Source organism: Aplidium turbinatum, chromosome 3, assembly GCF_918807975.1.
Source record: "Aplidium turbinatum chromosome 3, kaAplTurb1.1, whole genome shotgun sequence".
NCBI classification, from domain to species: Eukaryota; Metazoa; Chordata; class Ascidiacea; order Aplousobranchia; family Polyclinidae; genus Aplidium; species Aplidium turbinatum.
In genome coordinates, this window is record NC_137474.1 from 30,627,696 (window position 1) to 30,644,107 (window position 16,412).

At 36.8% G+C, this 16,412-nt stretch overlaps 1 protein-coding gene and 1 non-coding gene across 2 annotated transcripts; one reads left to right on the forward strand and one right to left on the reverse strand.

Moving 5' to 3' along the window:
- Positions 1-184: 184 nt before the first annotated feature.
- Positions 185-8,039, reverse strand: LOC145767357 (uncharacterized). Its single transcript, XM_082579168.1, has 5 exons — positions 7,737-8,039; positions 5,146-5,330; positions 3,190-3,424; positions 1,982-2,127; positions 185-1,536 (listed from the first exon to the last, which is right to left on the reverse strand). The coding sequence occupies exons 1-5, from the start codon at positions 8,004-8,006 to the stop codon at positions 987-989; spliced, it is 1,386 nt and encodes a 461-aa protein (XP_082435294.1). The 5' UTR covers positions 8,007-8,039; the 3' UTR covers positions 185-986.
- Positions 8,040-15,818: 7,779 nt separating this feature from the next.
- LOC145767718 (U6 spliceosomal RNA) lies at positions 15,819-15,921 on the forward strand. The gene has a single exon (XR_014288869.1). It is a non-coding gene; the product is annotated as a U6 spliceosomal RNA (small nuclear RNA).
- The last annotated feature ends 491 nt before the right edge of the window (positions 15,922-16,412 follow it).

Sequence of the window (16,412 nt, forward strand, 5' to 3'; positions counted from 1 at the left end):
GCTAAGAAAACTATAGTGACATAACAACTAACCATAGCTGCCAGAACTTATAGGCTACGTAAATTTTAAGATCAAACCTAACCACTTGACCTTACCTTAGCGAAATTGTTTGTGTAAAGCAAGCTACTGAAAATACTGAGAAGGCAGATCAACTTTCTATATAAACTAAACTCAAAACTGAACATAATAATTTATTCGTTAAAATGCAAGACGTAAAACACTCTTCTATAACAATGAAAAAAATATAAAACATTCTCAAGTAAGATAATATTGATCCGTACGACTCTGTTAACAAGGTACGGTAGGGCGATGAAAGTTTACAGCAGTTTCCGCTAGCAGTTTACAAGTCATAAAAAACTTACTGCAATGCTAAAACAACTCATAAAGCTATGAAGCAGTTTTGTTTTCTGGCTTAGTAGCCTGATTGTAGCCAGTGCTTGTGTTACACGACATGATATGTACAACATTCCATGTTCATTGCAAGCATCTATGACAAACTTTAGATGCAATGGTCTTAATTTACAGGTTGTCACTAACTGTTATAAAAAATGACTTTAGAGTAACAGTTATGGAACAATCGTGGTCATAAAAATCATCAACAAGCTTAAGAAGATAATTTTTGCAAAATCATGTAAAACATCAACATCATTACTTGAAGAATTATAACGCAAAATACAATGAAGTTTCATCTCTTGACACCAGCTTTAATCCAAACTATCCTTTCAATAAACCCTCCAGCAGTTATACTCTCATCTCAGAGACGGCGGAAAACTGGTGCTATAGCATCACATAAAAAGCGTCTTTGAACATAAGCAATATGAGTTACAATTATTCAAGTAATAATAACTTTACCCTTCAAAGGTCAAAGTTTTTGAACAAATAATTATACTCATAAACTGATGCAAACAGAATTGTTCTTTTGCAACTGCGCTTTTGGCAATGCACTCACTGCATTTATGCTTACCATAACAAGACAATAATATTCTTCAAACATAGCGTTGTGTTGTATATTTCGATATCATTCGCTTTCTGCTACCAGTTTTTCTACGTTTAATAAATTTCGGTATTTTTGAACAAGAGAAACTGCGCATCATGGCCAAGAGAGAGGACTTCAACGTGGGAAGATATTTTAACATAATTATTGGACACGTAATCGTATAAATGTAAATAGATGCTGCCGAGACATAAGCCATTGCTTCGAAATGAATCTGTGCTTTGGTTATATCCAAAATAAAGCTTGCTATAAGTGGCAAAGAGCATACTAAAAATGCAAGTGACAAAACAATCATAAAAGTAATTCTTGAATGCAATTTGAACAAAGATTGTCGTCGTTTGGTTCGATTCTTTTTATTGTTTTTCTGTTCTTCCTCTTCTTCAAAGTCACAGCTGATATCGAACATTGATGACGTAGGGGTTGGGTAGAGACTTCCTTCAGAGCTACTTATGCTGCAACAATCGTCTTCAATCACTGAAGGCGCACTTTGTGTCACTTCGCGTTGATGAATTGGATTGTTTATGATTGTGACCGAAACAACCCTGAAAGAGATGCCGTTAGTGGGAGATATAGAGCGTTTTCGTGTGCAAGTAATAACCAAAACAAGAAATGAAGTTATGACATTTACAAATATCGCATGTCAAACCCTCAACACGAGAAAAGAACATAATAATAATAATGGCAAATAGATGTCAAGATGCGACTTAAAATAGCCGCGGTAGTCACTGTTTACCTCAACATAGTTAGTTTCTGAATGAAACAGGTACCAAACTACTTTACATATAACTTAACTGAATGAATTTTACTCATGGGGGTTTGAACCTGTGGTTTACTCAATATAATTTACTTGAAAGTTCTTTTCCGATTAAAGACAGTGATTTAGATTAAAAGCACCCACTGAGTGGTTCAAATTGCAAATCTCGCAACTAAAAATGAAACAATTTTCTCTTTGAGGTTGTCCCTACATGCCGGAACCTTATCACACACCTTTGCATTGTTGGATTTTTATCGGTTTTGTTTGCAAGATTAAGCTGATTGTTTGTGGTAGCAACAAACTCATTGTCTTTGGGAGGAGCCATCACTTCACGAAAGGAACGGATTCCTGAACGGATTGGGATAACCAAACCTAGTATCTGAAACAAGATATGAGATGCGGTTAGCATTTAATTTTCTAATGAGTGATTTCCAAAGCGCTTTTCATTTGTTAATCAACCTGGCACACATCCGCTCTGATACAGTAGGCCTACATTGATTTGACATCTGTAAAGTTTGTATCAACATAAACTGCAAAAAAAATTTCCTCACAGGAACTGAAGTTTCAAATTCAAAATTAAATTTCCGGTTTTAAACTCAAATGTTTAAAATAGAGCTCAAGCTGAAGTGGAGAAAGGAGATACACTTTTTTAGGCTACATTTCTAGACGTCAGTGTGTTTTTTTGTGCTTTACAATTCTAGCGACAGAAAGGTTGGTTGCTAAAAGTTATTAAAAGTATTAAATAACTATCGACTCGTACAATCGAATCAAAGAAGTTATTAAATTAAGGGTCACTGTTTAAAACAGAAGATTTATCAATTAAAACGTTTCGTTTATATTTTACATGCAGTACAATCAGTATACTTTAGTCACCACTGCACAAACAACATCACAATGCGGGCAGTAGGCTAGATGTTAGGGTACCGCACCGAGTAATGTGACAAAGCATAACATTAGAATATGATCAGTTTCAAGTCTAATTTTTAAATAGTTGAATCGGACTAATTAATATCTTTTAGATTGAGAATATTGTAATGAACTGCTTGTAAGAATTACAGTACTATAGGACTGGCAATATCTTTGTAGCTGCCCGATCGAAGTACAATAGTTGCCTAACTGTTACTCAGTTTAAACTTTGCGAAAGCGCTTCATTGGCTCTATCTCTATCAGGTATTTTTTATTGTATTCAGGCTAATAGCCTACCAGGTAGTTGACGATTTAGGTTGTAGATGTGAAACCAAGAAAACCACTTGTCGTGTCTAACTTCAAGTAAGGCTACTATTAAGTGTCTTGCCAAAGACCTAATAACCTCCTGCTCTTGAGCGGCATCAAACTGACGGTCTTTCGAGCGTCGTACAAGGGCCCTTACCACTAGGCTACGCAGTTGACGCAAAGACCCAATAGCCTATTGTATGATAAATCAGTTTAAAAACACGCTTACCTCTAAGAACCATAAGGCAACTTGGATACAAAGGTATTGATTGCGCACTGGTGACCATGTTTGTGAACACGTCGACTCTGAACCACAAGCGTTTCCAAAAGATGATCCTCCATGGCAGTGGATGCATTCATCGATGCAGTTCCATACCAAAGTGACAACAACTGTGCCAATCAGAGGAACCAGCCACGCCAGCATAATGAGAAACATCGCTCGCCGCCGCTTTGAGCTTGTTAGCCTGCAAAGGAATGAAGTTTTACATAACAGATAATAATACAAATGACTTTCAACAAACCTACATGTATATTTTTGTCAGTATAGAAACTTGAATGTGAAGAGTGTGGTTCAGAATCATGTCCACTGTCCAGCAAACGATGGCGTGACTGGCAGACTGGCGGCAACGGCTACTTGCAAGGGGATATTTCCGACAAGGCGGCTCCAATGATTTTTGTAAGATGTAAAAACATTGCAGAGTTTAAAGGCTATTTTTTGTCAACAAAAGTCACCAGCTTATTAGCCTGAATTTACATGGACGCCAAACTACAATGTTACCATGTTAACAAGTGTGAGTTTAGTTCTTGCTTGGTTTTTGAAGTGAAGTAGGCTATTCAGTTGTTACCATAATTAGTTTATGCTAGGTTATGGCCTTGCGCAATTGAACTGGAAATATCAGCATTAAACAACTATCACATATTACTGGGCTTAACTCTTCTTAGTCAAACCAAAGCGTTTCATTCATCCAATCCAAAGGTGAATTTGGGCTCAATAAACGATACGCAGGAATCTAATCTAACTAAACATAGGTCTATCGAGCTGTTTGACCAGTGTGAACAGAGCAGCGTGTAAGCTCAACTTAGACAATCTTCACAAGCCTACATCTTGCAGAGCGCTGGTGTGAAAGTGTATTTTTAAATTAGTCGTGTCCCATTCATATACTCTTGGAATGTCAATCTTTCTCACGATTAAAAGTTGGGAGAACCATTTTTAATGTTACGTTTATAATTGTTTTTTTTTGTTTTTTTTTATGAGCTTGTTGTCTGGTCTTGAAGATGGCTAGTCAATTATGCGAAGGTTTGCAAATCATCACTTCTTCTCATTTCAACAGATCATTTTGGCATCGAGGCTATGATGGCTCATTAGCATTTTCGTGGTAAAACATACCTCTCTATTTATATATACTAATTAATATTTACAGTAATTAGCTATTGGCAGTACTCAATCTACCTGCTTTTCACAATAAGATACGTGCAAGAAAGGTTTAAATTTCTGGGTCGAATGGAAGTTATTGCAATTGGCAAGACAGTGGAGGAAAGCTGAATGGAAAGCGTGGCAGCTTTATTTACATGAAACCTTTCTTGTTTCGAGTGGTGTACAGCACTTTTAGTATTTCAATTTTCAATTAGGCAAAGATAAATTACGTTTTAAAACGTTCCGAGAAATCAAAAATATTCCTCATCGAAGATTCATCTGAGATGCATCAATGATGCAAAATCGATTTCTGGTTAAACTTTGTATGCATAGTTCTTAAGTAGACATGTGTCCGGCATGAGACGGATTTCACATCTTTATCGGTAAGATTTTTATTCAAACTTATCCCATAACTTTAGCAAAAACGGTTTGCGAAGTCAAATATTTATATTTTTTTAATTGAGTCAATGGTAAATAATAGTCAAGGGCGAATTAAACATTCGACTACAAAATGTGAACTATTGTGTCATTTTGAAGAAAAAATTTAAGATGAAAATGAATTTATAAAACTGCAGTATTGACAAATTAAAACCATTTAAAGTTTAGTTTGGAAAGAGATCAGTCTTTTTCTTGAAACCTTACTTCCTGTTAATACACTAAGCTGTTCATCCAATCAACAAAATGAACTTCTATGAAAAGACGAGCAACATTGAAAAGAAATGAGCCGAAGTAAAACAGATTGCAAACAAAAAAAGATGGTGAATTTCTTACCATTGGTGTTTTCCGATACTGTTCAAGTCTGTTCTCAAGTCTTTGGCAAACGCAGTAGCTTTCCTATTAACGCTCCTCCCAACAAAGTAGGTGCTGTCCAAGACGACGAATAGCAAAGCTGCTATGTTCAAACACACGAGGAAATGAATTGAAACAAGAAGAGATTGAAAGAAAGCCCACAAACTCTGAAAACCATTGAAATGGTTGAAAACTAAGATATCTCTATAAAGCGGTGGAGAAGATCTTGTGGGCCGTCTACTCAATAATGCTACTTTTATCGCTTGAAAAAAAACAAAAAAAATGTTTTCTATTTATTATGTATTTTTGTTGATATCACTTGAATTATTCATGTCTTCTTTATATTTTTTGTCGCCTATGCTGGCATTGGGTTTTGCAGAAGACAAATCCTTTCCAAAATCAAGTTTTCCAAACTTTAACAAGGCTTTTCCATTTCTTGTGTGCTTTTAACATTAAAAATTTATATTTCTGGCGCAATCTCGGGAATCGTTGAATTCACCATCAGCTCCAGATTAGAAAACTCACTGTATGTTTGTATAGCGACAACGATAAAATCCAAATGTATAAAGCAGTGCCGGTCTTTGCGGTGTGCAAACCGTGCGTTCGCACAGGGCCCGCAATTTACTCTGAAAATGCAGTAATTTTTGTCATTTCCAATAGAAAAAATTCAATTCGATTCACAAGCAAGTATCGAAAAATGCCAAAGAAAACATGATCTTATCCTTTTGCCATGCTACCAGACAGCACCATTTTACAGTAATATTCATACCAAAATTTTTGTTGAACATGCTCTCAGAATGCACCAAATTCAAAGTAATTTTTCAAAATTTTCTCGGGAGGCCCCCTAGACTCCCCGCTGCTGGGTGTCGCCTTCGGCCGTCAAACCCCCCTCCCTTTCAAAATACCTAGCTACGCTACTGAATTGGATCATTGTCATTGGGGCCCGCAAAGCATATTCCGCACAGGGCCCGAAATACCCTAAGACCGGCACTGGTATAAAGTAACACTTGGACTTGACAAATTTTCCTTAACGTACAAAATGAAGAATATTCAATAGACGAGTCTCATCTCCTCCAAACAAAATTGTTGATGACGCATAAGCCTAACTGTAACGTCACAGTGGCTTGCCAAAATTTTTGAAACCTGAGCCAAACTGATGAATTAATCACCAAACGATTTTTGTTGGTTCTTTTAATTTTAACCATATACGTTGCAGCGTTAAATCACAAAACCAAAAAAAACGTTTCGTTCGATAAGCTATACAAATAGATTTCGTCTACTGACATTCATTTGATGTATGCAAAAAATAGTTTTTACTGCAAAGGATTTGATTGAAAATTTATTTTGGTAACTTTCTGATGGAACTAGTAAAGCATACGATGAGAATCTGTTTCCATGAAAACGTTTAGTTTGAAACACGACATTTTTACCAGCATTTGGCACAGTTTTGAATTTTAGCTGCATTTGCCGCCGCTTAACTTGGCTAGACAATCCCTCAAACGACAAAAATACGAAAATATTTACTTTAAATATGCAGAAATTCACGACTGCTTCAGTCTCGTACTTCCAGGGTTGAAATAACTTATAAAATGCTCAACACGAATGGCATTTATATTTGATCTAAATAAACAAAATATGGGACAAGCAAAACATTTAAATCTAGTTTGTCAAAGTAATTGTCTTCCAATGCTGTCTAGTGTGAAGGTTGAAGCAGTCATTGAAGACAACTCAGCAAATACATTGTTATTTTTAAAAAGCTTTTGGGTAGTTTCAAATCAAGCTGGACGTCGAATTAAACTCCATTCAAATTATTTTACTGTTGTTCATTGTGCAAAGAAACACACAAGTCAAATGCTCTGCCACGATGACTTAATCTTGATTTCTTGAAAATAGGCCATAAGAAAAAACTAAGTGCTGAGATTCAAAGTATAATTAATGAAATCCATGGCTAATGCTCTGTTGTTAAAAGCATGATTAATTGCGCCCCACTTTGCATCGATACTTCCCGAACAAAATGATCTTGTCATTGAAATATTAGTACTTCGTTTACATTTTGATAAGTATTACTGAAAAGATGAATTGATTTTGGAACCACAATATCTTTTATATTTAGTAATTTCGTAATTTTCTCCGAACTTGGGTTTCTGCAACTGCAATGCCAGTGAATGAATTTCAACAATAAAAGTTCGCCCAGATAGCTCAGTGAGTTCACCGCCTGGCTTTTTGAGCAAAAAATCTGCAAGATCAAAAGGCGCTGGGTCAACTCTGGTGTGCGCTTGAGCAACGCATTTCAAGGATAGCTGTTCATTCAGCGTTACCCAGTGAATAAAATCAATTACAAACAACAACAGTTCAACAATCTGAAACTTCACTCTGTGAAATTCGGTGACTGGGACTGCGTCAGTGGTTCAAAGCGCCACAAGAATTCGAAACTGCCAGGTTAAAGCTCTCAAAGAAGCTTTTCTTAGTCCGAAGATGAAGATCCAATCGTACGAAACTTATAATACCTGAATAAATTTCTACGAAATTGACAGTGAGCTGTCGTTACAGAAATTGTACAAGCCATAAATTACCTTTCCAAGTTTTTCAGACATAAAACCGGTACCAAAGTATCCATCAAGAGCAACCCAAAGATGTACTACAATAAACAAGACATTGCTAAGCGCAATGCTGATCACGCATGTGTAAATGTACTTCTGTCGTTCCAGTTTTTTCCGGTTTAGAGTCGTCAAAAGTAGAATGAAATTTACGCAGAAGGATATTAACGGCAGGGGAAGGAATAGCAGCTTTTCCCATCTTTGATTTTCACTACAAACAGTTACATTTTCTATGCTTGAGTTCATGGTTACAATTAGTTCGTTCTGACACTATTTGTTGATCCTGCAAACGAAATGTTAAAGTAAAAAGTCTTGGCTAACGACTTGAATCAATTTTTTTTCTTTTTTTTCTTTCGTATTAGACAGATTTTACAAAGTTTAGAAACACGCAGTGGAAGGCCAGGTCAAGGTTGCGTTGTCCTATGCTGCCAACAGTTCAACTGTGCCTCACGTTTGGTACTGGAACATGCAAAAATGACATGATTAACCGTTTGTTTTTCTGTGCCGCATTCAAAGGCAGCTGAAAGAGTCAAGCAGACAAATAGTTGATTGAAAACATAAAAGGGATATTAAACAAACGCTTTTTGATTCCACACACTGTTTCGAGGAAATCTGAATGCTAATTCATTTACAAACACGGAAACAAAACCTATTTGAATGGCACGAACAAAAAATATCACCAACGTGAGATTTGTCATGCGGCAGTTACATGGTAGACCCATTTGTTACCGTGAATTTAAAGTCTAGCATTTGAATCAGGAAACTGGCAAAAGACAACTTCGCTCGCAAAAACTCATTCTTTTTACATTGTTTTTACGTCTGTACACGTTGAATCAAAGTAAAATCTGACGGATTTTATTAACTGAACAGAAAGATATGCTTAAATAATGACAGAATACATGACAAATATTTGCCAATTCACCCTCATGACCGCAATCACTATTTGAAACATTTTCGAAAACATGCATGCTGAACATGACATAGGATTGGATTTTTATAGCCTGACGATTGATTGATTTTCAATCTGCATTTGATGACAGAAAATAACTTCACTTGTGAAACAAAAATTCTTAAATCAAGGTCGATGTGTTGGCAAAGTAAAAGAAAAACCTTATCGCAGACATTAATAAATGCGTATGTGTTATCAGATGGATTTATGCAGAGAGTTATAAATGAATTAAATGTCAATGCAACACTTTCAATAAACTTTTATTGGTAATTATTAGCTAGTGAACTTAACGTATTTCTTTTATGATTCGATCACAATTTTTAAACAACAAAAGCTAAACCCTCTGTAGCCTTTTAAAACCACCAAACACTCAAACAAACGTCAACTTTTCATCTATAAATTTATTTTGTTGTATACTAATTCAACTCTGGCTAACTTTGTGTATACTAAGAATTCTGGCCTAGGAGATGCATTTAAAAAAAAAAAAAATTTCATACCTTTAAATGTTAAATTATGTTACATTGTATTGGCCTACTGCATGCACGTAATTGGGCTCCACTGCGTGATTTTACAACTAACCAATCAACGTATAAACAAAACTTCCTGTTTTAATTCTGAATAGCAGCAGTCCGAAAAAAATAACAAAAGTGCCAAAAATTGGAGAAAACCAACACCTCGTTCTGACAACCTCATACAAAGCTCATAAACAAAAGTTTTTTTTTTCTCTTGGTAACACAAAAACTAACTCTGGATCTGAGTAGCTTTACTACATTAGTGTATTCACCATGGTTTGGTGGTCGCGTACAGGTGTTCAACCGTCCTCCCCGTCAGCTCAGTGGTTACGCGCTCTGCTCAAGATCACGCGGCGCTAGTTCGACTCTCGGGGTGTGCGCTTGAACATTTGAACAACGCATTCTAAGGACTGCTCTCTATTCAGCGCCACCTAATAGATGGAATAATTCCTCGGCAACAACACTTCAACAATCGTAAGCTTCACTCTGTCAATTTCGGTAGCTGCCCTGCGTCAAGAGCCTCTACAAGTATGCGAAACTACTATAAATAACTTATCAAGGCTTTTATCAATCCGAGGATAAAGATTAAAAAACCAACCATAAGCAAATATTTGCAAAATTTCTGTAAAAAAAGGAAGCTTGTTCCGTTTAATAAAATGCCAACCATGTCGTCTAACGCTTTGTATTTTAACTTCTGGGCCACACTTGATAAACGAACACACAAGTCAATTGCTACAATAAGTTACCCTAATTTTCTTTTGCCAACCTGCCTCCCTCTCCTATCATAACCTCATGCCATGCTTGCTTTGTACCAATCTTTGAAATTGTAATTTGTAACTTCATAACTTCTGTATGTTTCTTGGCAGCCGATTGTAGATAGAATTGACAGCCATAAACAACGTGTTTCACCTATGAGGCTGGGCTCGTCAGTATCGCACCACTAATTCTGCCACAGACTATCGACCACCGTCTTTACCAGTCAGCTCTCAGCCTTGTGGTAATAGTCAATAAGAACGTAGCCTACCCTTCTTCACAATGTTCTCCCTTGCCGCTTGTTTGCTTTGTTGGCTCTTTTCTTTCCACAAAGATAAGAGTTAAACTTGATATGCAAACTAGGCTTATAGTCTGCCTTAGAGATAATTAGTTCATGAGGTTGCATGGCTGCATAGTGGTATACACCGTGAACTCTGAGCGTTCCGAGAAATAAAACAAAAAAAAGTTTGCAAACCTGCTCATAAAGACCTGTTTTAGAAAAGCATTTTTTGAAAATTAATTCGATAATAATTTGCAATCTACGTAACCTGTATTGTTTGTTTTTGATCTAAAAACACTGCTTTAACATAAACCTGTCTAACGCAGTGTTCTACAAACTTTCCTTCCGTCACAACAAACCTAGAGATATTCCAGATCCAACGTCATGTCATGACCATAAGGTAACTGAAGTCTAAAACTTATAACAACCATCTTGTAACATTTACATTACCAAGCATAGTGAGTAACCTACTTAGCTTTGTGCCTACGCCAGGGAAATCGCTCCTTTCACACAGTGTACACTGCAGCCAACATCCTTGGCAACAGCTGGTAAAAACAGTAATCGAGAGCTCTATGCTATGAATTAGTGGCGCGATACTGATGAAAAAAAACAAGCCCAGTCTTATGGGCAAAACACTTGTCTGTCTGTCGCTGTCAATTCTTGCTTCACTCGACTGCCTAAAAACATACTTTGTTTCTTCTCGTAAGCACTAAGGTAAAACCAACACAACTAAACAAACGGCATCTATAAAGTACAAGCTACAATATGATTAAATAAAACACAGAAAAAGTATTCAGTTTTAAAGTGGCATTTTGTTTGTGGACCCTAAAGTCTTGATCAATGCTTACGATGTAAACTGAGCCGCCGCTCGTTGTGGTAGATTCTGAAGTTCGTTCTTGATCCAATTTGGAAATAGCCTAAATATGAACAACTACTTTCATTTGGACTCACATAATATCTTCTTGTTTGCATGTAACGGTTCATAGAAGTTTGATGCACTAAAGAGCACGACGGTTGCCAAAGTAACTTACGTTAATAATACAGATTATCCGTACACGTTTTTTCAGGCAATCTATCACCGTGTCTTGCGATGATCTGGCAAGGAAAAGAAGAGGATAAAGAAAAAGTTTGCATGCACATGAAAGCTTGCCGGATGATGTTTAAGGAATCATCTACTGTTGATTTGGTTTTCACTTCAAACTACTGTATAGAATATACTCGTTTTACTTTTAACAACTTGGAAAAGGTCTACGGTGAAGTAGGCTATATTACTTGACTTCCAGTTTATGGTTTCTTTCGTTTCTGTAAAACCAATTTCTATTTTACTGACACATTCTGCGCATGCGAATGTAAATAACAAATTTTTGCAATACTGAGTCACCTGATTAATTCACGTGGCAAGGTTTGCTGACAAATGACTCTGCAATGGTCATTTTCAGGATGTGCAATTTCCTTCACAATTGTCTACCGCTGTACGCAATAATAAAAAAGGGCACTTTATCTGAATCGCGTTGGCAGGCTGTTGCTGATAGCATGGAAATTTATTTCCTAACTAAGCGATAAAAATAGCAAACATATTCAAAGTTCTTTTCAAAAAAGTCCCAATGTGTGCAAATTGAAACGCTTTTGTGCTTTTTGCAATTAAAACCATCACTAAAATTTTAAAGCGGTTTTGAACTTCCGTTCACAAATGGACTAGAAAATTTTCTTGCTGTTAAAATAAGTGTCTAATCACCGGCCTACGTACAACGTCACAAAAACTGGTGAAAAATCTCACATGTTTGCAACTGAACAAAAACACTATCCCTTGTCTTAATGCCAGGCCTATTGTTACACTTTGTTAAGGCAAAAATCTGTATTTTTCTTTTCAAACTTCTGCGTATTTTAAAATGTTTTCAAGACTTCATTGGGCAGACGCGATCTTCGAAGAATTATCTGCGCTATTAAAAATAATCCAACGCTAAAGTCCTTCTCGTTGACGCACAGAAGTGGTGACAGGAAATACTGTGTCTCCGAGGTGTGTGACGTAAAACCATTTTTCATTTCCAATTATAGCTTGTGAGATAGTTTCAAAGGTTAGAAAATGATTCGCTTGTTTGTATTTTTTCGTTTGCAGTAATATGCCTAGTTTATTTTATTTTAGGAGAAGAAAAGTGAAAAATTAAAAATATTTTGGTTTAAAGATTTATGAATGACTAGATCGGGCTATGGTTCACACACGCACACTAATAAACAAATCTACTGGGAAACGCTTACGTCACACTGTATGACGAACGATTTTTCCTTTTAGTACAGTATGTTCAGATTTCACCAGCCAACTGTAACAGGTGGAATGATGGTGAAACAAGATACAGGCTTTGTTAGAACTCATTCAATTAATTTCAAAGTCTGTTTAGAGAATCTAAAACACCAATACTTGATCCGAAAGAGCTTGGGAACGATTGGTCCCTGGGGTGAGATTGATTTTGCGGACTGACGAAATTCTCCTGATAAGTTACAAGACTTTCTCCTTTAGCTGGTGTGCTACTTGGCATAAGCGTAGCCAGGGGGGGGGGCGAAAGGGGCCATGGCCCCCCCCAAATTTTCAAAGTTTGGGTTCCTTTGTTGAAAATATAATATAATTTGTATAAATTTATATCGTTTTCCAAGACATCTGGCTATTAACACCACCCAGGACTTGTTTTAGACACACAGAAAGACACAAATAAATTTTGCAAATTGTAAATCGCGCAAAGTTTACGCGATTTACGCTTCTTTTAACTAATCTGTGGAAGCAATTTCAGAATCGCTTACTATGTTGGGCTTTTGTGTAGCTGAGTTTTTTGTGTTCTCTAATTTTAGCCGCAGATTTTGCCCGTTCGTGTGTAACAGCTACCTTTAATAAGTTAACAGCTGTTTATCTGCCTATAAATTTCATAAAAATATTACCCTGAAAGTGTTTCCAGAAAGCGCTATAATCCATTATTTTAGTGTAATTTTGCAAAAATTTTCCGGGGGAGCATGCCCCCGGACCCCCCTAGAATACGCGTGCCTTCGGCACGCTCTAACCCCCGCCAGCTTTATTGCTTTCCTTGCTTAACCCACCAGGATACGCCATTTCACATCAGGTGGCGATGTCTTAAATCAAACACTTTGTCGTTCTCTTCAATTCATCAAATATTTGGCCCCCCCCAAAATTTTTTTCTGGCTTCGCCACTGCTACTTGGTCATAACTTTGAAAGCGTCAGCTAGTCTCTGGCACTGCTTTTCATTGCTGCTGCTCTCAGAAGACCGTTTCAGCTTGCACTTGTTTTCCAAATGAGTCATTTTAAACGATATAAGCTAAAAAGCGATGTCCATCCACATATTTACACGGGAAATGATAGAATGCTACAAATCTGATTTACATTTTCAAATTACCATACGACAAATAAAAAGATTTTTTTCTCAAACGCCAAACAGATAGCCTAACGATTAAATAGAGACTCATAGCCTACTGACGAATTCAAGTTAGCCTACGTTTAATGACAAAAGCCAAAACTAATCGTCTACGAACTGTAAATGCGGTGAAAGGTTTGTATTTTGTAATAAAGCACTGACATATCAATGAAATCAAATATATATTGTCAAAGGCTTATAACTTATCAGAAAAAAAGTTACAATAATTCCAGCTTTATTACGTCATGTGGTCCAAGGGTTCAAACACTATTCAAGAAGCTGTTTGTTTTTGCTCTGTCCTGATTTATTTTTACCGTAAAACGTAGAATAGATGTGAGACCTGCGGCTTTTTTCATTTTACTCGAAGCACTAACTTGTTTATGAAACCGGTGACAAGAGGCACACAAATATAAACAAAGTTTGTCCTGTTGTCCCTGGGAAAGAATGACAACAGGAAAAAAAAACACTCTTGTGCTTAGAGTAAAAACAGTGCAATGTACGACTTTACTTGAAACGTCTTTTATTACTTTTTCTATACTTTCAGATTTTACGTCACGGTTCGGGATATTGTCGTTTGACATTGTTACATTGCTTTGCTTTTCTTGAAACTGGGTTTTTTGTCTATTAAATGATTTTACAATATGAAGTAGAAATTTTACACACTGATTTTGGTTAAAATGTTTCATAAAAGGCGAGTTGAACAAGTAGTTAATGTAAGTGAAGTCGTTTTCGGAACACTTTCAAAATGCCATAGGCTAATTCCCCTTGAATTGCGCATTTTTATTGAGATAATATAAGCAAATACAGAACTTAGCTTTTACAAAATCTTAAATTTTTCCTCAAAACTATAGTCACTATAGTTTTCAGGAAAAATGTCCAATGTATACAAAGTAATACATACCGAAACATCTGTATAATACTTATTATAAGTTGTAACTGTTCAAAAAGTTACATAAATAAACAAAAATAGGTGGTAGGCAGCCTGCATAACTTTTTATTTCAGGTTCATTCCATCCAGTGTGCTGCATTAGTATTGCGTTTGTTGAAGGAGGTGTTATTCGTGCAGTTAGCACCAAGAAGACGTGTTTTGACTTAGATATTTTGTAATGCCCCGATAGCTCTGGTGGTTAAGCGGCCGACTTTACAAATAAAGAAAAGGCAACATCAAGCAGCCTTGATTCGGCTCTCAGGGTGCGCGCCAACAAATTTCAAAGACAACTTTCCATATCGCTGCACCAAGCAGATGAAATAATTCAAAGGCAACAATCAGAAACTTTACTTTGCAAATCTCGGTAACCGGGCTTGCGTCAGTGGTTCAAAGACTCTAGTCTACAAGTATGCGAAATTGCCAAGAATGAGCTCGTCAAAGAAGCGTTCTCATTCCGAGAATACATATTAAACAAATCGAAGTAACACCGGGTAATAATTTACCCTATAGGCTAAACTGTAATGACGTAGGCCAAGGGTCACCAACCTTTTTTGCATGTGGGCCACTTTGGCACTAAGGAGAGCTGTGGCGGGCCGCACTAATAAAATTTTAGATAGGTTGACTCTTATGCAAGAAAAGAACGCATTTCGTGCCCAGTATCCAGCGTTACATGTTGTTCATATTTATGTTAGAATACCACAGCAACAAAATTAAACGAACAACGCTACTGCCAGGCCAAGCTCCTTTTACAACACTTTTGACTTTTTTTAACAATGCCTAATAAACGAGGCCACTTGTTTTGCGCACTTATAGCGAGGCGAGCGGTTTCATCAGAATATTCATCGCCAAGCAAGAGTGGTGTTGTCACTTCGCTTCACAAAAGATATCTTGCAATTAACAATTTCAGTAAACAAGGAAATGTTTGACACATCGCAATACAGGCAACAACAGTGACCTGCAAACATATCAGTGAAAAATAGGCTCCAATAACAGGGAAAAAGAAACCAGGCACCATGAAACAAATGCTTGTGGAAATCACCCGAAAATCGTAATTCTATCGTAATTCATGAACAGTCTTCCCTTTAAAAAAGCAATGAGTTGGTTTTTCATCCTTTTTGTGAGAGTCTCTAAAGCCGTCTTTCTTTTGTTATAGACAACTGTCACTTGCGATGCTTATCAGCGTGGCAAGAATTTGTTGATTAACAACATTTCGCAGAACTTGCTTCGGCAGTAGATATACTAAAATTGGAACGATACAGAGAAGATTAGCATGGCCCCTGCGCAAGGATGACACGCAAAATCGTGAAGCGTTCCATATTTCTTTAAAAAAAGAAGAAAAAAAACATTTTGCAGTACTAAGCTAAATATTTTCATAATACACAGAAAAAGTCTTTAAATTTATATATAATATTTTGCCAATTTATTATAAATTGAGTTGGCACACCGACCTATTTTGCCAACAAAAACTTGCATAAAGAGAACACTGGTCGTGAAACACAATAACGGTGAAACGCACACTAGTGTTTACATGACTAAAATAAGCAACCCTACGCTCACAGACATTTTCGAAAGTCGAAAACAGACGTTTTAATCAACCACTGGGACAGTGTGGCTGGACATCGCATTAGAATAGCTTTAAGCAACCCCCACCTAGAACAACAATCTGACTGGTCGGTCGGTGGAATCGTACGCAAAGCGAAAATATGCTTCTCGGAAAGTATTTTTTGCCTTCGTGCTCTTTAACTCCTCAAGAAAAGTATTTTTGGTTATACTTGTACGCTGATACCTTCCGCGGGCCGCATGCGGTCCGCCA

Coding starts and splice junctions, on each gene's coding strand:
- LOC145767357 (XM_082579168.1), bottom strand. CDS start 8,006: ATGAACTCAAGCATAGAAAATGTAACTGTTTGTAGTGAAAATCAAAGA. Junction 5,331..7,736: donor TGTCTGAAAAACTTGGAAAG/GTAATTTATGGC, acceptor AATGGTTTTCAG/AGTTTGTGGGCTTTCTTTCA. Junction 1,537..1,981: donor AAAAATCCAACAATGCAAAG/GTGTGTGATAAG, acceptor CATCTCTTTCAG/GGTTGTTTCGGTCACAATCA.